General features: G+C 48.2%; 1 protein-coding gene across 4 annotated transcripts in view; it reads right to left on the reverse strand.

The window, feature by feature from the left end:
• DENND1A (DENN domain containing 1A) overlaps positions 1 to 24,454 on the reverse strand; it is a 541,554-nt gene that overhangs the window by 35,966 nt on the left and 481,134 nt on the right. For all 4 annotated transcript variants that reach the window (XM_018055748.1, XM_018055746.1, XM_018055747.1 and 1 more), the window contains exon 19: positions 17,295 to 17,426. In XM_018055748.1, coding sequence (XP_017911237.1) covers positions 17,295 to 17,426 — 132 coding nt within the window. The remainder of the gene's footprint in view (positions 1 to 17,294; positions 17,427 to 24,454) is intronic.

The raw sequence follows: 24,454 nt of genomic DNA on the forward strand, positions 1-24,454 counted from the left end.
AGCAGATGCGGCCGTGGCTGGGCAGGGGCCAGGAGCCTTGCTGACGCGTGCCATTCTCTGCCCAGACAGGAGCAAGGGGCGGGGGCTCCACTGCTACCCACAGTGGGGCAGCCATCTGGGATGCCATCAAGGGTGCCTGGGTGACATTTCCAGGAGGGGGTGATGTGAGGATGCGAGGAGGGGCTTCCAGATGTTGGGAGGGAGAATCCCCCTCTGATAGCAGTGGCGGGTGGGGGTGGGAGTGGCTGTTTTGAGGCACTTGCTGTGTTCCAGGTTCTGTTCTAGAAGTTCTACCTGGAAGGTCTCTAGTGATCTCAACAACCCTGCAGAGAAGGTAAAACTCCCCATTTGGCAGATGAAGAAACTGAGGCTGCACTGCCCAGTGACTTGCCCAGGCCCCACCACTAACAGGTGGCAGAGTGGGGCTCCAGATTCAGGTTAAGTCTGACCCCAAAGAAGCCCACACTCCTTCCATCAGACCTGATACACAAATGGCAGAAGGAAGATGCTGAAATTTACCCCTTGAGAATGAGGGTGCTCCCCGCTCCTGGGGGAGTTCTTCCCCCCACCCCCCATATCCTTTGAGCTTTTTGCCTTGCTAGGTCTGTTCTGACCACACAGATATGTTCGTCTTTGCAGCCACCTACACATCCCCAGGCCTGCATCCTGACTTGGGAAGGGTTTGCTCAGTACGTTTAAGGGCCGGGGCCCACTCAGCAAAACCAAGGCTAATTTATCATCTCAGGAATGATGTCCACCCCAAGCAGTACACTGCTAGGAAATTAAAATAAACATCTTCTCCTGATTCTGCAGTTGTACAGACAGGATTGCACAGAATCCTGTAATTCTCCAGAAAGAGAGTCCGGTGATTATGACAGCTTCCACATGGCTCACCCTGCCACCGGCAGCCCCCGTCTCAGCCCACCCACAGCTCGGGGGACTGGTCATATCCTGCAGGCAGTCCTTGACAGGCCATTCAAGACCCGGTCCCTGGCCTGCCAGCTCCATGTCCCATCATACCAAAGGCAGCTCCTCTGTCCAGCCCCACAAAGAACTGCCCTGCGCTTCTGTGCCACAGCCCTTCCCAAGGCACGTGCTCGTTCTGTGTGCCCTCCCCACACCTGCCAACCTGGTGGGCTCAGCTCTCCCCTCAAGCTTCTGTCCCCTTCCCGGACGCTGTCCCTCTCTTTCTGACTAGACACAGCCGGGCTTCTTTCTTCTGTCCCTCCGCTAAAGACAAGGGGCTCTTCACAAGTGCCATGGTTATCTTGGTCACGTCAGGATCCTGGGCGCTAGGTGCAAGGCTTGTGCATGGTCAGTGCAAAGCAGATGCTTGCCCAAGACTGTAGGACCAGCCTCAAGTGGTCAGCAAGACCGTCGCCCAGCATTTGACCGATGTGGACCAACTGGCTGTCATCCTGTCACTGAGTGGTGCTGTCCACTAAGCTGGCGATGTTTCTGATCAGGAACAGCCTGCTTCTCATCAGCAAAAACTCCCAACCTACAGGCATCCCGGTCTAACGGGTTGAGCCCAAGGCCACCCCAAAGAGCAAGACTTTCTGAGGAGAATGCACAGGTGGGAAGCTTAGATGTGAAATACCCCCCATGAATTCAATGTCAAATTTCTCCCATGTCTGTTAAAGACAGTCAGGTTTGACAGACAGAGATGGTTTTTTTTTTTTTCCCTCCACTCTTCCCTCAGAACAAATGGATGGAGATCCTGGTTTTCAAATTCCTGGACCCTGGAATACATTTCTATCTGTGTCAAAGTCTAGCCCTCCACCGCCTCAGCAGAGTTTAAAATCCTAGCTAATAGGTTAACAACTGTTTTTCTTCAGCTTCAAATGAAGAATATCAGAAGGCTGGGGGGATATGCAGCTCTCCAATTTGTACGGACTGCACACAGCTCCCTGCAACGTGTGTTTGACAGGACTGACATTTTGTACCGCTGTGAGATGGGAAAACGTGTGACATTTTTATTCATGGTGGCGTACGCCCTTGTAATGATCAGCTCTGGTCGATGTGCTTACCGCAGCAGCCCCAGAGCCCTCGGAGAACAAACAGGAGCCCAAGGTGCCAGCAGTTCGACTGCCTTATTAAACACCGCCAGGATCCTAACGAAGACCAACTGCTGGAAAATCTCACTGTCAAATCCTCAAGGACATTGTCAGCGCACAGCTAACTGCATATATTTTTCATTTAAAATACTGAAATCCAGTCTTGTGCCATTACAACCAAGGGGAGGGGCACCCACTCCTGTGGCCATTCTGTCAGCTGCCTCTTTGGAGCTCCGGATGCTGGAGCCGGATGCCCAGTGGGGTTCACGACTAGAGAAGAGGGCAGCGGGAGATGGGAAACCAACCTTCTGAAAATGTAGCCCAACGTGAAAGTTTCAGGGCTCTGGTGAGAGTCACTTGAAAAGTCGACCCACCAAGTCCTAAGTCTGAGTGAATGTGCATAATGAGAGAACCCGATTCCCCCGCAAGCCGACTCTTCCTGGAGGTACAGCCCCTCACATCCCGTGCCTCGGTGCTCAGCAGCCTTCTGCTGGCGGCAGACCCTAAGCCAGCTGCAGGAACACACGGCCATGGCAGGCTGCACACCTTGGCGGCAGAGCTGCGCATCAGGGCGCCCACCTGCAATCTCACCACCTGCCTCGACTCCAAGACTTCGAGGTCAGCACACAGAAGGACCTCCTCCCTTTGGTGGTCATTTCGAATGCTGATGCACACTGATGGATGGCAGCCAATCACATGGCAGGCCCCAGAGCTGCTCGTGGTTGTTACGCAGGGTGGTTTGGTTGTGGCTGTTCACACTAACGTACTGATGTATTTATTTTGCAAGTATGTATTATTTATGCAGTGCCTCTATTTCCATCCTCCAGCCCTGATGCACCAAGACACACTCTGCTATTTATTTATGGGGTCCTTGGCGTAACAAGCCTAACAAGACACCCCTGTGTGGTTCTTACGGGTTTGCAACAAACTGTAAGTGGTTGGCTAAACAACTGGATGTTCTCCATCCATCATGGGCAGAGGCTTGCATTTTAAGAGGCTGCCCATAAAGCTGGTTTAGCATAATATTGTACATCATCCTTGGCAGAAATGCTCTGGGATGCTGAAGAGCTGGCAACCCAGCGAGAAGGAGCTCTAACCTTCCTTGCTATGGGATGGGGCATGGGGTAAGAGTAAGCCATGGGTACCCTGGGTACAGGCCCCAGAGTGAGGGGGGAAAGGAAGGCAGATGGAAGACAGTCCCGCAGAAAAAGCAGGACAGTGAGGGTGGGCGTACCTTGTCTGCCCAGCTGGCCAGTCTGTCTCTCCACAGAACCTTTCCACTGATCCCGTTCATCCTAATAGATGCACCTTTCATTGCAGGCTGCACCTCAAACCTCCCCTTAGAGCATGCTGGCTGGAGGAGAGAAATGCAGCCAGCAGCCAGCCTTGTGCCATTCCAAGGTGGAGACCAACAGCTCCCAGGGAGGGCATCCAGTGGACTGCTGTATCTGTCTGTCTGGTCTCCTGGACCTCTTTCTCATCGTTCCCTCATCTTCACATCCATGAGCTTTTGTCAGAATGCCGGCAGTGCCGTTAGCTGTCTCACCTGCTTCCTCCCCTTCCTGCAGTGGCTCAGAGTAAATCCTCCAGGGGCCATTCCCTCGAATGTAAGCCCGCACTGGCTCCTGACACCCAAGAGATACCATTCAAGCTGCCCCCAAGGCTTGGTCCCCAGCTACCTCTGCAGTTTGACTCCTGGCTCTCCCTAGCTGCCTCCTGGCTTCTCCCTTCCCTACACTAGCCCTCTGCTTCTCTCAAGAGTTGGGACTCTCCTCCTCTTTGCTATGTCATTCTCTTTACCTGGGATACCCTTCTCCTCTGGCTCCACCTGATGTACAACTTATCTTTCAAGATTCAGCAGAAAAGTCACTGAGAAGGCACCCCTGGTCTCTCCAGACATTCTCAGGACTTCTCTCCAGTCAGAACACCTATCTCCACTAGCTTTTCTCTTTGCCTATGGCTTGTTCACTGTGTCTCCCAGACAAAGAGTGTCAAGAAGGCAGGACACACAACTCATGCCTTTGTGACCCTGGGGACTTGGACAGGGCTTGGAATCCAACATGCCTCATAGTACACTGGATAAGTGAAAGAAGACGCTGAGGGCATAAAAAAGTAACTCAGAGTTCTGCCTGGCATCAGGTTTTTTAACCACAAAGACAGGAGGGCAGCAGGGGAAGAATTCTTAGCTGGTCATCATGGCTTGGGCAATGGAAGGTGTTTGGTAGACAGCTCAGGGGTATAGGTGCCCCTCTGTCCTGGAGCACCACCATTGCCTGCCTTCTGCTGACCGCTTTACCCACCTGGCCTCCTCAGGCACCATCTTGCCAAAGTTCAACCTACTACCCCTCTCGAAACGTTCGCTATCAACCTTTCCAGAAAGGGAAAACAGGGATCCACCGAGAAGGGGTGAGGGACCAGGACATCCCAAGGAGGGCGACCAGGTGGCTGTAACCATGGAACCATATGGCTGATGGGCAGTAAGGTCTCAAAAACACAGTTTACACTGCTTCAAGGCAATGTTAATTCCCCAACACTTCGCATGTTAAGTGAGATATAATCAGTGATCCTTTAGAAGTCCCTTTTACATATTCTCTTCTAGTACTTTTATTACATTTTAAAATTCTTTATAGTATAAACAAAATGATTTGATAATCTAGAAGACATGGAATTAAGCAGACCGACAATAAAACTAAGCCGGCAAAAACAATGGCCTGAATTAGGGATACAGTCAGTGCCATCCCAGGTTGAGTGGGCAGTGCCATCCCAGGTTGAGTGGGCAGTGCCATCCCAGGTCTAGTGGGCAGGAGGCTGGCAAGCTGCCTTTGCTGCTGTCAACACCAAGCTGTCCCAGGTCCAGCGAGCTGAGCCGTGTGGTGGAAGAAGGTGGGGTCCTGAATCTGAATCCATCTTACCAACCAGGGGATTAGGGTAAGGCCTGGGACCCCAGTGAGAAGTAGGGCAGTCATAGTCCTTCCTGCATCAGTCTGGGGAAGATGGTGTGAGAAAATGCAAACACCCACTGATCACACTGCCTGGCGCCCAGCAGGCACTCAGAAGGGCAGCACCGCTGGTGTTCTTACCCCTGTGTGAAGAAATTCGGGGCTCTGTTAGGTTTATTCTGGGGAGAAACAGGACAGTGACCTTGCCCTCCTTAGCTACCCTAAGCCGCACTGCTGGATTCTAAGCATGTCCCAAACCACTGGCAGCCACAACCAGATACCCCAGGAACGAGACAGAACTGAGGCAGAAGGCTCGATGAGAGAGGCACAGTGAGGGGAGGGCCTGGGCTCCAGCATCAGGGAGACCTGGTTTGGAAATCTTGCTCTGCCACGTATAGTATGATCTGGGGCAGGGTGCTTGACTTCTCTGAGCATCAGCTTTCTGGGGATAATAACAACTGTACCGATGTCATAAGATGTTGAGAAGACTCAGGGAGGTGACACCTGTTGAGGGGCCTGGCTTCCATGAATAGGTCTGCATGAGCATGAAAACCAACTTGACCCATCTGACCCCTCCTCATCCTGACACCTCCCAGTCAGCCCTTGTCACACCACTACCCCCACCCCCAGCACGGCCAGGTTAATCATTCACTTCATCCCCAAAGGCCTCAGGGATTGATGGGGGACAGGCGACAGGCAGCTTCCGGCACAGCGCTCCCGTGGCCGCGGGGTGGGGACCGCCAGCGACACTGAGCTGACTCTCCCGGAGGATCGTGCTTGTGGGATAGAATTTATTTCCAACATATTATGTTTTATTTCCCCTTCCCTGCTGGGATAAACTCTCCACCTTTGGCACAGAGAATTCTAATCTGAGAAAATGCCTCCTCTGGTCTCGCTGAATCAGATTTCCTGCGCCTGTCCTGCTGGGCTCAGTCTCTCCCTGGCAGGGAGCTGCTCCAGCACAGACCTTCAAAGAAATGCTGCTTCTGGGCTCTGGTCAGTCCTCTGGCAGAGGCCCCGCTGTCACACTGCTGAACACAGACAGACTTGGAGGATGCAGGAGGCCTGTTGTACTCACACAGCACCACACGCAGGGGTCCTCAAGTGAACACAGGTCTGCAGAACAACATCTAGCCCTCCCCGCTTTGGTCTCTCCTGTTCTCTGAACTGCCTGGTGGTTCAAGGGCATGGGGAGTGCACAGAGCTGCCTTCCCCCCTCCCCATGACCCAGGGCCTTCCGTGTAGTCAGTGTTCACCACTCAGTCGCTCCCTAGACTCCCTGGGCAACTCATCTGCACAGGCCCTGGGAGGCTGCTAAGGTCACGGGGAGGAGGTGGCCACTATTCGTGTCTGAGGACAGTGTGGCTGGCACAGGGAAAGTGCTAGCCCAGAGCCAGGAGGGGATGGCTCTGCTGGGAGGAGTCAGGGAGCCCTGTGGGCCCTGAGAGGTTGATGGCATTTTGTTAGCTAGACAGAAGAGGAAGGACATTGCTGCACTGGAGACAGTAGGAGCCGATTTGTCTCTGGGTCCCCTAGCCCCAGATCGGGGCCTGCAGACACCCACAAACAGCTGGTGAAGGCGTGAATATGGAATTGTGTTGGGCACTTCTGGAGAGGAAGGGACCCTGCCCTGGGTGGGGACACTTAGCAGAGTCTTGTGGGTGAGAAGGAATTGGCCTGATGTCATGGATGCAGGTGCCTCCAGCCCAGCAGGCCTGGCTGTGGGCAGGGTTTGGGGAGGGGTCTGGGGGACTGGGCAAGTCCTCCTGATCATCCAGCATGTCTGTGCCTGGGGAGGGACTCCTGGAGAGGGACCCCCATTCCAGGGGGCTCAAGGGCTCGCCTATCTCACTACTTGCTGATGTTTCTGATGCCCCTTGTGTCTCCCAGATCAGCAGACGAGAGTGATGGGCAACCCCCGGGATATGAGGGATGCATGGGCATAGTGGGACTGATGCCCAAGTGGAACCAAGGCGGGGCAGGTCTGGGGAAGGCCAAGGACAGCCTAAGACAGTGCAGTGAATGGAGCTCGTGAGATGGGAGTGGATGAAAAGCAGACACAGGAGCTGCCAGAGCAAAGGAAATGCTGGAAACCACAGAGGTAGCTGGGCTGCCCGTAGAGTGGGGAGTCAGAGGGGACAGGCCAGATCTGGGGAGGAGCTCTGTCCAAGGGAAGGAGGACAACAGACAACTCCCTTGGTGGGAAGCCCAGTTCAGATCTCCTGCTGCAACCACCAGTTTCCCGCCAGGTGGCCTGAATTCCATTCCTTGGTGTGTTTCGGTTGGACCTTTCTGGAGGCTCTACCTTGGGCCAAAGGAATGGTTCAGAAGGCAAGAATCCTCTACTGCAACTGGCTAGAGAAAGCCATGGGGAGTGCGTGGGCAAGGTGTAGGGAATTCCAGGGCTTAGTTGAAGTCAGTTGCTACCCCATCCAAGAAGAGGCTACAACAGCAGCTGTGTTTGGTCTCTCAGGTTCAGAACCTTCACCAAGTATCTGAGACATGGCCTGAAGAAAGCTGCTCCACATAAACTAGGCCAACAAGCTCTCTGCCCAGTCCTTGAAGCTGATGGAGAGCAAGAGCCTTCATTAAACTTTGCACCTACTCTACAGGAATCTCCAGCAAGTCAGCAGTGATGAGATGATGGGCGCCTCCTGAGCATGTTGGCAGGGAATCACCCCCGCCCAACCAAACTGGTTGGTGTTTAAAACAAACAAAAAGGAATTTTGAGACGGCCCATGACATGATCACACACCAGATGGATTCTGTCCACAGGATGACACTGAACCACTTACTGTGACATTGTGGGCCCCTGAAGGCAAGATATGGCCGTGTGATCATCAACGTTTTCACAAGTGTGGAACAGAATGCGTATCCATGATTATCTGCTGAACAAGTGACCTTGGCTCTTTCTCTGCTCCTGGGCCCTGGTTGCCGCTGACCTGGCACACCCCACTCCCTGGAAGCTGTCACAGGCGACTGTGTCCATCTCTGTAACCTGAGAGCCCTGATTCCTACCTTCCTGCCATGCACTCGCTTGTCCCCTCTCTATCTGGTACCTGGTTGACCTCTGACCCTGACTCTCCACCATGTATGCTCTTGATTTCAAGACTGCCCACCGTTCTGTGTATGAACTTTTCTCTGCCATCAGACAAGAGGACAAGGGCCTGGGACGATGGCTCCTGTTTGGCCTCTGTGTACACTTATCAGTTTAATCTGTTTGCCCTTTTGATAACAGGACCTCTGATTTCCTTTCTAGGAACCACCCTTCCTTCACTTCTTAGTGTGTGTTTCAGGAAGAGCCCTACCTCTGGCACCCAGGGAACCCTTGGCCACAATGACGGGCTCTGAGACCCGCGTGTGACCTCATGCTTCCTGTGGCAGTCACTAGGAAGTGACTCCCGCTGTCTTGCTCCTGGCAGGTTATGGCTGGAAGCTGCTGTAGCTACCTGGCCACCAGGAAGGTAAAGTCCCCTGAGAATGGCACCAGCAGAGGAGGCCAAGCCAAATGCAGCCAAATACAGGTCTGATTGATGAGATTTAATATCTGGATCAAGCCATACTTGAAGCTGGTATGAGGAAACAATTTCTCTTTTGGGGTTTATGTCCCTTGCAAACCAAAGTAACCTAACTGATGTAGATTCCCTGGTCTTGGGGACTGGACTAGCTCCTGCCACCCCCAGTACTAACCCCTACACATGTCCAGTTTCTACCTTGCATGCAAATCCCAAGAAATCACCCAGTGTGCCTTTGGTGTCCAGCGATGGGTTTGGTGTGCAGTGTACACCAGGTGCAGGATACTGGCTTTCTCGTGTTGGTGTCAGCTGAGGCCCAGAAACATTAAAGAAGGCCTGGGGTCTGGAAGGAAACTAGGAACAAGGATTACCTGTAGTTCAACATCCTGGGATCCTGGGTCGCCTGCCTAGGCTGCTGCATAAACCCCATCATGACAAACCCGGCAGGAATCTGCCGGGTTTTTAGCACAGAGCTGGGGTTTGAACCTGAGGTCTATTAATAGACAAATGGCTTTGAATCTTGACTGTGCTTCTGAGTTGTGAACCTTGGCTAATCCCCTAACCTCTCTGGGCCTTACAAAGGAGACAATACCTGAGACCCAGCCGTGGCTGAAAGGACTAAGTGGGTTAACCTGTGGGAATTGTCCAGCCTGGCACCTGAATTGGGACACAGACCCACTTCTCCAGGTCTCAGTGAGGTGCCTGGCACGTGGTGAGCAATTCAACGTCACAGCCGCCCTCCACTCCTTCACTGCTCTTCAACCATAACAGGAGCTCCAACTGCTGTGAAAGTGCCCAAGACCTAGCAGAAGTGGGGTGGATGCTGCTCCCTAGCCCTCTGCAGTCCTCTTCACTTGTGCTGAATTGAAGTCAGGTGGTGGAGCTTAGAAACCAAATTGCAATTTTGAACCTGGATTTTCATTTGGCTGTTGATACTGCTCAGCCCTTCCATGGCATGCCAGGAGCCCTTGAACTCCCTGTGGCAAGAGGAATACTATCTGAGAAGGCAACATCATATGTTTAACAAGAAATTGCTTGGATTTTCAACTCAATCCTTATGAATTTCCAGAATTTGACCTCCCTTTTTTGATTGGCAAGTTTTTCCTCTTGAAGTCGAACATGGCTGCTACAGGAGCAAAGCCTGGCCTTGTCAATTTTGCATCAGAAAGCTGTCTCTGGGCTACCTGGACTTTTTGGGAAAGTGAGGCCACATGTGTCCCACTAGTCGCCCTCTCCAGTCAGACCCAACAAACCCACAAGGGACCACCACCACTCTGGGTGATGGCAGAGTGAGTCAGAAGAGCTCTGCAGCCGCCCGCCGGCGCTGAGGGCACAGCTGCCTTCCAGTCACCCTGCTGCTGGCACGCAGGAGCTGGTGGGAATGGAGCCGGAGACCACCCCAGATGTGCCTGCTTCTTCACACAAAGTTATGGCTGAAAGAGTGGAAAAAGGAGTGATGGAAAAGGGGGAAATATCATTTGGAAACAACAGGGATTGAAGGGGCAGCCTGCAGAGGGCTCTGCCTCGTGGTCTGTGCTGGCGCGGCTGGTAAGTCAGGCCAAGAAGGCACTCTGGCCGGCAGACCACGATGTTCGCTTCTCACTCACGCCTGGTGCCCCAGCCTGCGCCCTGGGCCCTGCCGCTCGTGTGTCTGAGTCAGACTTGGGCACCATCTCCTGGCTGTGCCCCCAGCGCCTCTCCCTCTGCCCCACGATGCCAGCTCTCCTTGGTTTAGTGCTGACTTTCCACAAGAGTGTAGGCACGTGGGTCAGTTACATGTGTGCCTGAGCTGGGGTGGCTGCCACTGAGGGGTGTATGTTCTGAGAGACGCCGGGTGCTGGGAAGACAGGCTGACTGGGAGGCCCTGTCTGTGGGTGACTGACATCTGGCTCTGCTTCTGCTCCACTGGAGGAAGAGACCGATGTTTACTAAGCACATGTGCAGCACAGAGCCAGGCAGACAGTGCCTCGCTTAATCCCTATAAGGACCTGTGATGTGAATATTATTATCCCCACCTTAAAGCTGAGAAAACTGATCTCACTGAGGTTAAGTTACTGAGGGCAGGTTACCAGCTTGTTAGTGCCAGAACTGAAAATTTAAGCCCAGAGCTGCCTGTTGCTAAAATCTATGCTTTACGTTCAACCACACTACTTTCATCAGCTGATCAGCCTTTGGCTCTCAGCAGCTAAACTCCTGGGGGGTTGGCAGGGGGTGTCATACTTACTTTCTCTCTCTCTCTGTGAATGGCTGTTACATATGTGTGTGTGTGTAATTTTTTGGCCATACCATTCTGAAAGCAAATTTCAGACATCACCTAAATACCAAAGTGTGCACCCCTGAGGCATAAAGATAAGCCCCTAAAAACCATGACATCAACAATAGCTCTATCACGTCACCTAACATCCCAGTCCATCTTCAGATCTCCCAACTTTTCAAAGAATATCTTTGATGCTTAAAAAAACAAATCCAAGTTCATATTTTGCATTTGGTTATACAGCTTAGTCTCTTTTACAGATGAAATCTTTGCTTTCTGGGAAGAATTCAAGGGGCACTGGACCTTCCCTTTCCTTGCCTGCTCTCTCCCCAGCTCTCCTCCTCTCCAAGTCCACTCATTTTGGGAGTCTGGGGTGTCCCAGGGCCCCCTTACTTGCCCTCTTTTCCTGGGGCATTTAAGACTAGCCCTTAGGAGCTCATAAAAACACAAAATGGAATGAGACAGGATCTAAATTCCTATAATACAAATCTGTTTCTACTTGGAAACAAAACCCTTATTTATGGAAAATGATTTGGAATTTGCTTTTGACCACTAATGGAATATTCATTTTCCTTTTTTCAAGTGAATGGAATTATAAGGATAGCAACTGAAATAAAACCAAATAACCTGGATACACAGAAAGTACTTAAATGATAATCAATTATTAATCAATTTAAAAATCCATATAAATAATAAAACCTTAAGACGTTTACTGAAGGCCAGGTCAGCGCCAAGCCCTGTGGTGGACGTTCCAGGTTCACATTCTCATTGGGGGAGACAGGCAGGCATTAAAGATATGATTACAAAGCTATGTGAGATGCGCTGTGTGTGCCAAGTTCTGACGTAGCACAAAGACAGGAGCAACCAATTCAGTTGGGAGGATTTACAAAAGGGACCAGCTCTGAGGGCAGACAGGCAGATCACGGGCCTCATGGTCTATGTCAAGGGTAATGGGGAAACTTCAGGGGAGGCGAGGGGCAGGGAGGTGGCACGGCCACTGGTGTGTGGGTCAAGTGAGGCTCTATGGGGATGCAGTGCAGCTGAGTCTGAAGGTCACTTAGGAGGCTGTGGCTCAGTGCAAGTGAGCGGTAACACAGTCTGACCCACTGCTGTGACAGAGGTGTGGACAGGTGAGGGACAGGGCAGTGTCAGGGGGCAGAAGGGAGAGGCTTGGGAGGGTGGTGGGGAGCAGACCCAGGTTCCTGGATGGACCTCGCTGTGGTGGGAGGTGGAGGAGGAGGGGCACGTGTAGGTGGGAGTGTACCCTCAGCCTGTGGGTGAGGTGTCGAGAAGGATGCGAACCTCGGTTGGAGGTGTGTGGGAGGCAATGGCAGAGTTGAAGGGAACTGTGTGTGACTTCTAAGCCCAATGGGGTGGAGGGGTTCCTCAGAGCTGAGGGTGCCAGGAAGGTATTCGCCGGCAGGGCAGCTTCTCCAGCCCAGCATGAGCCTGGCACTAAACAGCCTGGCTCACGCTTGTAAAGTCAGAACTCTCTGCATGCACAGACAACAGGCAACCGCATTCCAGGAGCAGATCCTAAGGGTAAATCCAAACCACTCCATCCCAGGCCTCCAGAAGCCATGGTAGTGCTTAGTTTGAGCTTTGGTTTAACTGGCTTTTCAAACTTATGTTAAAGAGGTTTACAAAGCTTTGCTCACGTTTCAGTGCACATTTTTTTTGGATTCTATCAGATTGGAAAGCAGGCAATTACTTTGTTTGTAGGATCAACTAGGGGTAACACAATGAAGCGGGTCCTAGAGTGGGTCTGCCCTGTCCTCCCACCTCCTGAGAAGGCTCAGTCTCCGGCTGAGGCCCATGGCACACAGCAGCACATGTCCAGGACTAGAATCCAGTGTCCCTGGGTGCCACTATCAGTCCAGTCCCCAAAGCCAGGGAGGGAGAGCTGTACTCAGTTGATAGAAGAGGGCTGCTGCTGCTGGTGGAATAAGAATTAGCTCCTAATTCAAGCAAACATCTTCTGGGCCTGTTTCCCCATCTGTATGATGTTTATGAGCCCATCTTCCTTACCACTTGATGTCAAAGATTCAATTAAGGGACTTCCCTAGTGGTCCAGACTGTGTGTTCCCAATGCAGGGGACCGAGGTTTGATGCCTTGTCAGGGAACTAGCTCCCACATGCTGCAAGGAAGATTCTGTGTGCCACAACTAAGAACCAGTGCAGCCAAAGAAAACAAAAGATTCAACTAAATTAGTACATAGGTCTTTTCAAAGAGGGGCCGATGGGACCAAATCCAGGAGCCCCGAATGATGCGACCAAAGATTGAGTCCTCCGTTGGATCTAACAGTCACTCGAGAGTGCCATCGTTTCCCGATAGAGATACAAGCCACTCGCACCCATGACTGGTGACGTGGGAAGGTAAAAATAAATGTAAATGTCTTCCAAGTTTTAAAAAAAAAAAATTAGATGAGTACAGAAGTGAAAGTACCAAGTGGCTTGTCCACCTAATTAAACACAGGGAGCACAGCAGTTTCCAGGGGGTGCTCCCTCTGCTGATTCCTCAGAGGGGGAAGAGTTAAGGCAAGACGTCTGGCTGAGGGATGCCCAGACCCTGCTGGGGAGGGCGGGGCTTCCTCACTCCTTCCCCAGCCACAGAGAGAAGAGCAGGCCCACTTCTCCATCCAGGAGACGAGAGCACAGGGACTCCTCAGGTTCTCTCTGGCTCTCAGCTGCCAGGAGAGGAGAGCGTCTCCATTGAGTCTGGGAGATGGAACTGAGCATGCCCTGTGCTCCTGGTGGCACGCCCCCAACCCCCGCCTCACCACACACACAGCTGCCATGCACAGGCATCCTGGGCATCGCCTGAAATTGCCCACATTTCCTATGGGGCATAGCTCAGTCTTTTCAATTCAGAGATGAGGTTTGAGCAAGCCCATTTGGCTTCAGGTCTAAAGCCATATTCTCCTTTTAGCCTCGGTAAAAAAAACAAAAAACTGGCATCCTTATCTCATTTGACTGTCTCCTGGGCCTTCTTTCTCATTTGATTCTGAACTTGAGAGAAAAAAAGTTATTTACAGCCTCCTTAGACCTAAACATTTTCCAAGGTAGGAAAAGATAGTCTCAAGTCAGAGACTTTTGAACTCTTTAAAGAAATTAGATAAGGAGGCAGAGGCTAACCAAAAATCCATTTACTTGCCCTTGTTTGGAACCATCGACATGGCTCATGATGAACTGCGAGTGGTGTTACATTATGTCTGCTTTAGAAAAGAAATGAAAGGCTAGACGGTTCAGTTTGTTGTCTTTTAGTTACAGGGCCCAGCTTAGGTCTACTGACAAGGGGCCTGCAGGTGAAGAGGATGTCCCTGTGGGGGCCCTCAGAGAGCCCTGAGCTCACCTCTCTCACTGTTCTCATCACTCTGGGTTGGGCTGTCCATTTGCTGGTCTGTCACCCTTATTATGTCCCACAAGGACTTATCTATTTATTTATTTTACACATGGATGAACAGATGCAGAATCAAAGGAAGAAATGGTCATAGCTTTGAAAGAGGAAGCTCCAGTGAAGCAGAGGTAAGAAAGCACCTTTTCTCCCCTGAGGGCTCTGCAAAGGCCAACCCCCCTTGCAACACCCCTTCCCCCCGCCCTGCTGCAACCGGCCACAGGTCTCCATGGAGTCCCCTGGCTGGCTTCACGGGCACTAACTTTGCAAGGTGGAAGGATGAATGTAATCAAGCCCTCACTAGTCTCTGCCTCCAGTGGAAAGCTAATTGTTCTTAAAGAATGAAATCTACAGGAACACAGACTCAAGACAAGGGTCTTTCTGAGGTTAGCGTGCACTGTCTGGCTAGCTTAAATTATTCTTCCGGAACACAGTAGCTTTACTGGACATTTCAAACAGAAGCTGATGTCTCTGCTTGGTGAGGGAACTGAAGTGGGCTCTGGAGGTGAACTGTCCTGTGCTTGCAATATGGTCCTGGGAAGGTCCCTGAGCTCTGACTCTGGCTCGAAATACAGCTAAGGATCTCTTCCTCAGAGGAGTATGGCAGAAATGACACAAGTTTTCCAAAAGGAGAATATGTACTATTGGGCTATATCAGTAGTTTAGGTAATACATGGATGGACCTTATTTTTTTAGATAGACCTTATGAAAATATTGGGCCAGTACTGATAATCTATGGGTTTATCAACATCACTGCTTAAGAAGAGAGTAAAATGTCAGATTAGTATAAATGGCAGGTTGGAGTCTGTTTAAAGAAAAATATGAAGTGAAAAAAAAAATAGTACAGACAGAATACAGAGGAGAGTGTGGTGAAAAACTCTGAAATGGAACTCAAAAGGCTTCTTTGAGAATGCATGGCCCCTGAAACACATGCCTGCCGGTAGGAGGTGCTCTAGAAACACTGCCTATTCTGGTCAATGGTTCATCAAAGCAGGCACCCAGGGGAGGACTGAAGGCCAAGCTAGCACCAGGGCAAAGCTGGAAAGAGTTAAAAGAAAGGGGTCTTGGGTTTCCCTGGCCCATCCCCCCTGCCGCTAATCTGTCACCTAATGAAGAAGCTGTGGCACAAGTGAGCTGGCTGGCAGTTCACTTACAGCAAACTGATTAAGAATGTTCAACCAACAGCAGACTGTAGACCTTTCCAGAGAAAATAAATAGAGTGTAGACTGTATGCAAATGTGTTTGTCACTTTGACAGCACGTCTCAATTAAGGCATCTCGCGGCTGTGGGTAGGCTCTGTGGCTGCAGCTGGAAGGGAGAGCCCGCTGCATGGCTGATACTTGGGGCTTGACCTTAATCCGCATGCATGCATTAAAAAAAAAAAAACCCTGCCTTCCTGTACACTTGCATAATGCTGGCAGCCACGTGAGGGAAGTGACAAACGGGGAAAAAAAGCCACTTTCATCCTCTCCAGTTTACAGACCTGTGAAGGCACAGACAGCTCTTATTTCAACAGAGTTTGGGGTGGCTTTTTTAATTGTTTATCCCCCACCCGTGCGTGCACACACTCTTATTCTGCATTTAGCTGGGAATGACATTAAAGCATCTCTACTTCTCGCTGAAATGGAAAGAAGGTCTTTCTCCATTTCAAATAGGGCCTCCTTTTTTGTGTTTCGAAAATGGAATGTTTAACACCATGAAATCCCTCTCCCCCGCCCCCTCTTTCTCTGTAATGGGCTCCAAACTCCAGAGAGGGGCTCTTTTCATGGGAAGGTTAGTGTGTGCAGGAATGAGGACAAAGGAAAGCAGGAAGCTGGCTCTGGAATGCCATGCTGGCGACAACCGACCGACCGGGGCTGTGCTTTCAGCAAACACAGTCAGGGAACTAGGGTGCAGATTCCTCCAACAAGGCCTGAACCCCAGGAAGGGGCAGCTCCTTGGGGTGCAAACACCGATGAAATTTGAAGATAATCATTAATCAAGTGAGCACTGCCCTGTGGATACCTCTTTCCTATACTACATTTCAATTTTTATAACATCCCTTTAAAGTGTAAAATCAGAAAAGGGGGATGGATATCTCCAAGTTTAAGATGTATAAATGTATTATCTAAAAATATTGATTACAGAAGAAGATTCTTATGTTTCAACAAAGTCATCCCTCACCATAATAACCCACTGCAACAGTTTCATTAGTTCCCTTCATTTCTAAATAGCTCAAAGTCTGGTACACAGCAGGCACTTGATAAATGTCTGTTAAAAGCAGGAACATTTGAATGCATGCTTCTAGATCTTTTAGGTGATAACATAGCATCATATTAAAGATAAAATCATGAAGATTATTTTAATCATGCTTCATCTAATTAATGGTTAAGAATCAAGTGACTTAAGAATGAATAACTGCAAATTCTTATTATAGTCATAGCTTGCTAACAGAGCCATTTCTCAGAAATCAAGAAATTATGACTTTGGCTCATCAAGAGAGTCAATTCAAGAGAAGAAGAGGAGGGTATACAATGTTTTTTAACCAAAAATATAACCACTGATAAGGACATGGATAAGAAAAATTTCAGTTTCTATGTTTTACTTAAGAGGAAAAAAAAAATCAAACAACTGAACAATGTTTTAAATGCTCAGGTTGAAAAAAGTTGGTTACAGAATCAGATCACAAGAATTATAGTGCGGGTGTTTACTCTGAGAAGCACGACCCCCAATATTGATTTTCAGGAAGTATATTAATAAAGAACTCCTAATTGATTTTTTAAGACTTCACTTGTTGTCTTTTATTTGAAGGTGCAAAGAAGGGCCTGGGATGCTGAAGTGTTCTAATGAGATGCTTAGCTAACAGAGGCACCTTAAACCGAGTGCCTTGGAATGGGGAGGCAGCAGCTGCATTTAATGACTTCACTTAACAGTTGAGCTGGTTTATGACCAGAGCCACACTGTCTTCTCAAAATTTCTGAAAATTCACCTTTTTGGAAACATGCTTCTACCAAGTGAACCTTTGATAATATGCAGAACTCCATGGAGTTTTTTGTTTTGTCAGAGAGAGCTGAAATGAAAAACTGTTTACATGTGCTATATCATCCACTAAAACATAACAGAAAGCCCAGGCCAGTCAAGGGGCCAGGTACATACCTGTCCAAAGTGGACTGTGATTGGCCGCCGGTCTTCTCGGAACTTGGGGTCCTTGGCCTCTACAAGTGGGGACGGCGCAGTCTTTGGCAGCTGCTCTTCTGTGGTGGGGGCACAGCCATTCTCAGTGATGTCCTGCAGGGAGAAGTCCCATTGGAGGGTTGGTGTCTGGGTTATGGCCCCTGCCATGAGCACAGGGGCTCTTTCCCACCCCACTGCTAAGAGGCCTGCCAGAGAACCCCCTCTCGGACCCTCCTGCTAGAGATAAGGAAATGGAAGGCTAACCTGGCCCTTTCACTTAGGGAAACCAAAATCATGCACATTAAATTATAAAGACAACATAGTAATTCACAATAGTGGAGAAGACCTTTCCTCCTGCTACCTCACGCAGTTATTTTAATTTTTATATATTCACTCTGTCCGCATGCAGGCATTTAAAAATTACTTGCAATCACAACTCATGCATAATTTTACATTCTGTTTCTTCTACTATAAACATTTCCATGGTACAATACAGTCATTAGAATGATCATTTTAATGGATGCATAATATTTCATTAAGCAGATAATCAATAATTTAATAAACCATTTTTATGACTACTGGGCATTTAGATTGCTCCTAATTTTTTTTAAACTTTTTTTTAAACATCACAGGGATAAACACTGCCATCTTTCTTTCTTTTAGATTAATTCTTTAACAGAAATCCATAGGAATGCAATTGCTCGATCAAAAGATATAAACATTATTAAGGCTTTTATTCATTCTACCAAACTGCTTTCCAATTTACACCAACTACCCGCAATGGATGTATTATCAGTTTCACCATGCGTGTTAGCCATACCATTTTAAAAATGTATTGCTAATTTAAGAGGTGAAAAGCTAGACCTTGTTGTTGTTTTAATTTGCATGGCTTTGATGATTTGTGAGTGTGGACATTTTCTACGCATTTGTTCACTGATGACGTTGCTGTTTGTGAAAACCGTGTGTTTCTGCTCCCTCCTTAGCCCCGGTCTTTTCGGCAGAGAATGAAGACAGACACTTAAATCTGAGTTAGGATTCTATGACCTGGAGAAAATTTAGGGAGCCAGTGTCATCTTTTTTTTAATTTAGAAATTCACATTTAATTTGTGCTTGTGATAAATAAAGTCGAATTTTAAGGTAAAGAAAAAGCACAATGTGCAAAAAGCAGTGATGCTCCTTTCCCTAACACTGGCAGCTGACTATCCCCGTGGTTTCTTTGGGATGTGGATGGTGCCGACTTGTGCAGTGTGGACCATATGGTTTTATTCAAGTCAAGAAAGTTGAATAAAGGCAGAGAATAAATGTACAAGTAAAAAACATTTAAATCTTTTTTTTTTCTAAGTAAAAATAACTTACAGCCAGAATAAAATAATAAATACAGACAGGGGATGAGATGGTTGGATGGCATCACTGACTCAATACACATGAATTTGAGCAAGCTCTGGGAGTTCATGATGGACAGGGAAGCCTGGCATGCTGTAGTCCATGGAGTTGCAAAGAGACGACTGAGCGACTGAACTGAACTCTTTTCATGGCAAAAACAAATACACATTTTGGTCGACAAGACACATACCCTTAGTACTCATTAAATTCTGCACATAAAAGGCTTGACGATTGTTCTTACTGAGTTAAATAGAGAGAATGGTGGCACGTGGAGGAAAGTGATCCCTTACTAAATAATAATGCATTAAAGAAGAAACAAGGAACATCTTTGAGCCTCAGTCTCCTCACCTGTAAAATGGAGCTACGGTACCTATGAGGAATAAAGATGATTAAGCAACATACATGTCTAGAACATTTTTCCTCAGGAGTGTCCTCTGTATGGTACTCAATAATAATACCTGAGTACCTACTAACAAGGCACTCAATAAACTACAGGGAGTAAATCAACTATGGTGGTTTAGTCACTTAAGTTCTGTCCGACTCTTGCGACCACATGGACTGTAGCCTGCCAGGCTCCTCTGTCCATGGGACTCTCCAGGCAAGAATACTGGAGTGGGTTGCCATTTCCTTCTCCAGGGAATCTTCTCAACCCAGGAATCAAACCCAGGTCTCCTGCATTGCAGGCAGATTCTTTACTGACTAAGTTACAAGGGAAGCCCCAAATCAACCATACTTTAATAAAAATAAATAAACAATAGGGATTGCTCCCCCACCCCTCCTCTCTATATACTCAACTCCATACACCCAGCTGAGTCTCTGCGCTGCTTGGTAACAACACATGGAGATGGTGACCTCTTGGTTTTGCTAGGTAGGGCTTGCACCAAGCGGCCCCGGCCGCAGCCAGGCTGAGGCTCAGTGATGAGAGAAGCTGCCGCCAGCCAATTAGAAACAGCTCTCTTGGAAAGGGGCTGCCCAAAGGTGCTCAGGTCAAGTGGCACAAAGAGAGGGAGGGACTCCTTCTGTGCCAGAAAGTAACAAAGGGCACAAGGGGCATTATGGATCCAGTGGGGTTACTGAGAGGACATACATAAGAGGTTAAATAAAGCCAAACAAAACAATTCACTTTTTGTTTAGGAAAAGTATTGCACTGTATGTGACTGGTTGGGGAGAAAAATAAAGACACAAAGCAGTAAGGTAAGCTAGTAAGAAAATATTGAGAGTAATGGAAACTATAAGATGCTAACTATTTTTTAAAATGTCTGTGGTAGTTTGGGGCAAAGTGTCTTAGCTTAATTTTTTAAGTTAAAATTTCAAGTAAAAATGTCCTAGGTTTTGTTTTTACCATTAACTAGCTATCCGATCTTTCCAATTCACTCAACCTCTCTGTACCTATTTCTTTATTTTTACAACAGGGAGACCACCATCTGCTTGGCAAACTTCAAAGCTGCTAAGAGAATGGGTTAAATGAGATGAGATGTGAGGAAGCTTTGAAAAATGTCTAAGTCCTGTGCAAATTGAACATGAGACTTATTCCCTGCAAAATGGAAAAAGCATCATCTAAAAGGAAGCGCTTCCCTGTCCCTGTACTGAGTGCCTACTACTTGCAGTCACTTCTCCAGACCCTTGACCTTCACTATCACACTTAGCTTCCACAAGAACCGCAAAGTAAATGGGATTATCGCTCTTTTATAGGTGAGGAAATAGGGCTCAGAGAGGGCAAGTTACCCAAGACCACACAGCTAGAAAGCGGAGGAGCCCAGGGCATTGTGATTTATACCATACGGACCCACGACAACAGCACAAGAGAAGGTATTCTGAATCAAGGAGGTGCTCAAAAACTCATCAGATGTGACCTTGTCCTCAGAAACACCCTATCACAACGAATTGTTGTAAAGTTGAATAGAACATTTGGAAGCCAAATGTGTCCAGTATACACATGTGCTTGTGCATCAATACATACGTTAATTTTCTTTAGTTAAAAGACCCAAAGGTGCCCAAGATTTCTTACCAAGTTCTGGGGCCCGCCCCACTAATCTGTTAACTTCTTCACTATTTCTTTCACCTGGGGTAGGAAAACTGCTTCCTCCCAGGATCCTAGAGAGCAGAAAGGGAGAAGCCCCAGTCAGGAAAGAAACAGGGCCAGTTCACACCCTCTCCTGCAGGTACCAGCAGAGATCTTACATACTGCATGGATCCAAAAACACAACACTTGGTACCTGTGATGAAAGAAATTGTCCTTTAAGATTAACTGAGATGCCATCAGCAAAGGGAATGGTAAAAGTCTCATACTTTTCTGGTGGGAACACAAGCTGCAATTCCTACCAAGACCCTAAAAGAGGAAAGAGCCTCTGGCGCGCTAAATCTACTTTCAGGAATTTATCCAGATGAAATAATTAAGAATTCCTGCAAGGTTTACCTATGAGGATGTTTGCCTAGAAAACACTGGAACTAACTGAAGTGTCTAGCAATGGGATTAATGAATGTATGTACGTCTATCACTGTATGTGGCTATTTAAAACAACATGTGCAGGAAATATTTAGTGTTTTGAGAAACGGTCAGGATTTCCTTTTTTCCTTGTTGATTTGTTGAATTTTCTCCACAATTTTTTTTTTTTTTTTTTTGGTAAATGCTCAAAATGTCCTTAAGAAGGTAACAGGCAGGGAAAATCTATTCCTTCCTGAAGAGTCACACAGGAGGAAGACACTAGATGGAGCTGCGGGTAAGAGGCCGTTGAAGGTTGGTAGATTTCTCCCATGGCTCTGTTCAGAGCTGGGAGATTGTTAGTTCCCATCCCTTGGTCAACAAAGGAGTCAGAAAAGAATACAATTTCTATCACCTTCCCCAGGCTGGAATCAGAGATCATGCCTGGGATCTAATCTCCGCCTGCCTGTGGAGAAGGCAGGGACCGAGTCCCTAGGAGGAGTCCCGAGACGGGAACCCAGAGGAAGAAGGGGGCTTGGCGTGGCCTTGGGTGGGAGCTGGGGTGAGGGAGCTGAGGCTATATGACTTCATGAGGCAGAGATTCCAGGAGAACATCCCTGGCCCATGGGAGGCAGGGAGCAGGGTGCCTGGAAGACTACTCTGGTGGCTGTGTGGAGGACCAAAAGGGAGAGGTTCCCAGCCCAGCCATACTCTCTGGGTACACGCACACGGGTGCATGGGCAGGCCAGCCGCTCCAGATGTGGGATAGAAGACAGACAGGATGGAATCTGCCATTTGCCAAATGGCTACTATGTGTTGCTGTTTAAACCCATTATTTCTTCTAGTCCTTACATACAACAATCCAGTAAAAATCTCTATTTCCCCTACTTTATAAATGAGAAAAACTGGCAGGACTGAATCCGGCTTATCTGTCTTATCCCCAACACCACACCGCAGAGCGAGGGGTTTGAAGGCTCTTGTGGGTGTGAGGCTGGGGCCTCGTGTCTCTGACTTAGCTTCCCAGTCTCCACGTTTGGATTTGTGCAGTGTCCTTCTTTTCCGTTCTACTTTACGCTACAGCAAATGCAAACTACAGTATGAATATTAATAGCAAAATAGTATCCAGAGTTGGAATTTCTGTGATTTGAGGCTGCAGCAGAGACAGGGAGCTGACAGTTGTGTGATACGGTGTGAAAACGTCTGTCCTACAAGAGTCTACCTGGGTCTCCCAGCCCCAAAGGTGCTGCCTCACTCCCTTCAATACACGAGGAAAAGTTTCGCCGCAAACTCAAATCTTCACTGACTCAACTGTGAATCTGCTCCTTTCACTCACACAAACTCTGAATCAACAAGCTCGATTTATCTTTAAAAGATCAAATATTTAAAAAGGGCTGTGAGGGAATTCCCTGGAAGTCCACTGGTTTGGACCTGGCTCTTTCACAGCTGTGGCCTGGGCCGGGTTCAATTCCTGGTCGGGGAACTAAGATCCCTCAAGCTGTATGGTATGGCCAAAAAAAAAAGAACAAAAGGCTGTGAAATGGGCCGACTGACTCAATCATTTTAATTTTATACTGAAGAAAAAAATATTATTTTTCAGGGGTTCTCCAATAGGTAAAAAAAAAAGAAGAAAAAAAAAAAGGACATCCTTACATAAATATTTTAATGTTCCTCATAGGAAAGAAGGAGTGTGTGAATAGCTACTGTTTTTAAAAGAGGGCATTTGGTGCAGTGGTGTACAACACTGCAATAGAAGGAGGTTTGTTGAGAGCCACAGCCTAGCCACGCAGCATCCTCCCAACAGGCCAGGTCTGGTGGGGAAGGGCTCTGGACGAAAGCACTGATTTTCCCTTTAGAAAATGATGGCTGGGTAGCATTCCTTGCCATTTCTTCTTCCTAATTTTGAGCAAGTTAAACTTCAAAGAAGGCCAAGCTATAGAAGAATTTGACCACCTTGCTCCATTTATCCAGAGAAATGTGCTATCCATCCTTTTTTTGTTGTTGGGCTAAAGCGGAGCAGGTATGGAATAAAAGCTACACTACAGTCTCTATTAACAATTATTTGCCAATGGTCACAGGGATACTTTGAAAGCTCCTCTTTCAGAGGCTTTGAAAGTCTGCAGCACAAACGAACGAGGGATGGAGAAGGGCCCTGCTCAGTCATATTAGAGATGGACCTCCACGCGCCATGTTGACCTCTCCACAGGTCGGCCCCACATTTTCTATTTGCAATTCAAACCCAAGGCAAGAGCGAAGAGGGCAAGGTTGGGTTCTTGATTATATCTGCGGGGTCACCATTGCTATGCAGAGTTAGAGGAGGCCAGGTGGCAACCCAGTACATTTGAAAATTAGATCTTTGTTGGGAACAGCCTCGATTTTGTAGCAGAAACCAAACTTGAGATGCCTACATAGGATACATCCGGGGAGCCACACAGATATGTTGCCATGTAAAGGGAAGGTAGAGGGGTAAAAAAGCCAAGGAAATATTTTCTACTGCGGTGAGAGAGGTCAGACAAAGCCAGATCCTAAATTAGCTCAGGAAAGGGAGCTGGAGCCCTGTGGAAGACCTGGTCCTGTCTGTCCCGAACAATGCTAGAGTCTCAATTACAAAATGGCTCTTCCAAGAACAACTGCAAAATATCAAGTCTGCAGAAATCTGTAAGACCGAAGGGGGAAAAGTGAAAATTGAAAAGGGTGCACTAATAGATCTGTCAACAGTCCGATGGTGACAAGCCACATTTCTATGAAATGCCTTCACCGTTTGTGTCACCTGAAATGTACTGACACTCTCTATAGAACATTATCTCCTGAAGCTATTCTTGAAAAGACTGGCAGGGGGAAGAGGAACAGGGGAGGGAAGACTCTGCCTCAGATGCCATCAAGGAGAGGAAAGGGAGATGGCGGGGAGAAGAGTGATCTAGATTGTCTAAGTGAACCTTTGAACAACATCAAAAGCCCTCAGTTTAACTGGTTATTTGCAGAAATTTTACCCATCATAAAAAGGGGATTTTCTTAAGGCCTGATGCTTACGTGTACAAGGAAGGAGGTGATGGCCTGCAGAGAATAGATCTGACCAAGGAGGCAACATGTGTCCTCTGCCTGAGGAGGGGACCTTTCTCTGCTTACTCCAAGTAACCTTCTAATACCAGCCCGATGTGGTTATCAAGGAAGGAGAGCCTGGTGACAGCTCCGCCCTCCCTGTCCCTCCATTTTACATCTGCAATCCAATTCAGTTACGCGTGACTGGGATAGGAGATAAAAAGGTATATTTAGGGACTTAAATAACATCCAAGTAAAGGATTCCACCTGCTAGTCTCTGGCGGGGTGCAACAGACCACAG

This window comes from Capra hircus, chromosome 11 (assembly GCF_001704415.2).
Source record: "Capra hircus breed San Clemente chromosome 11, ASM170441v1, whole genome shotgun sequence".
Taxonomy (NCBI): domain Eukaryota; kingdom Metazoa; phylum Chordata; class Mammalia; order Artiodactyla; family Bovidae; genus Capra; species Capra hircus.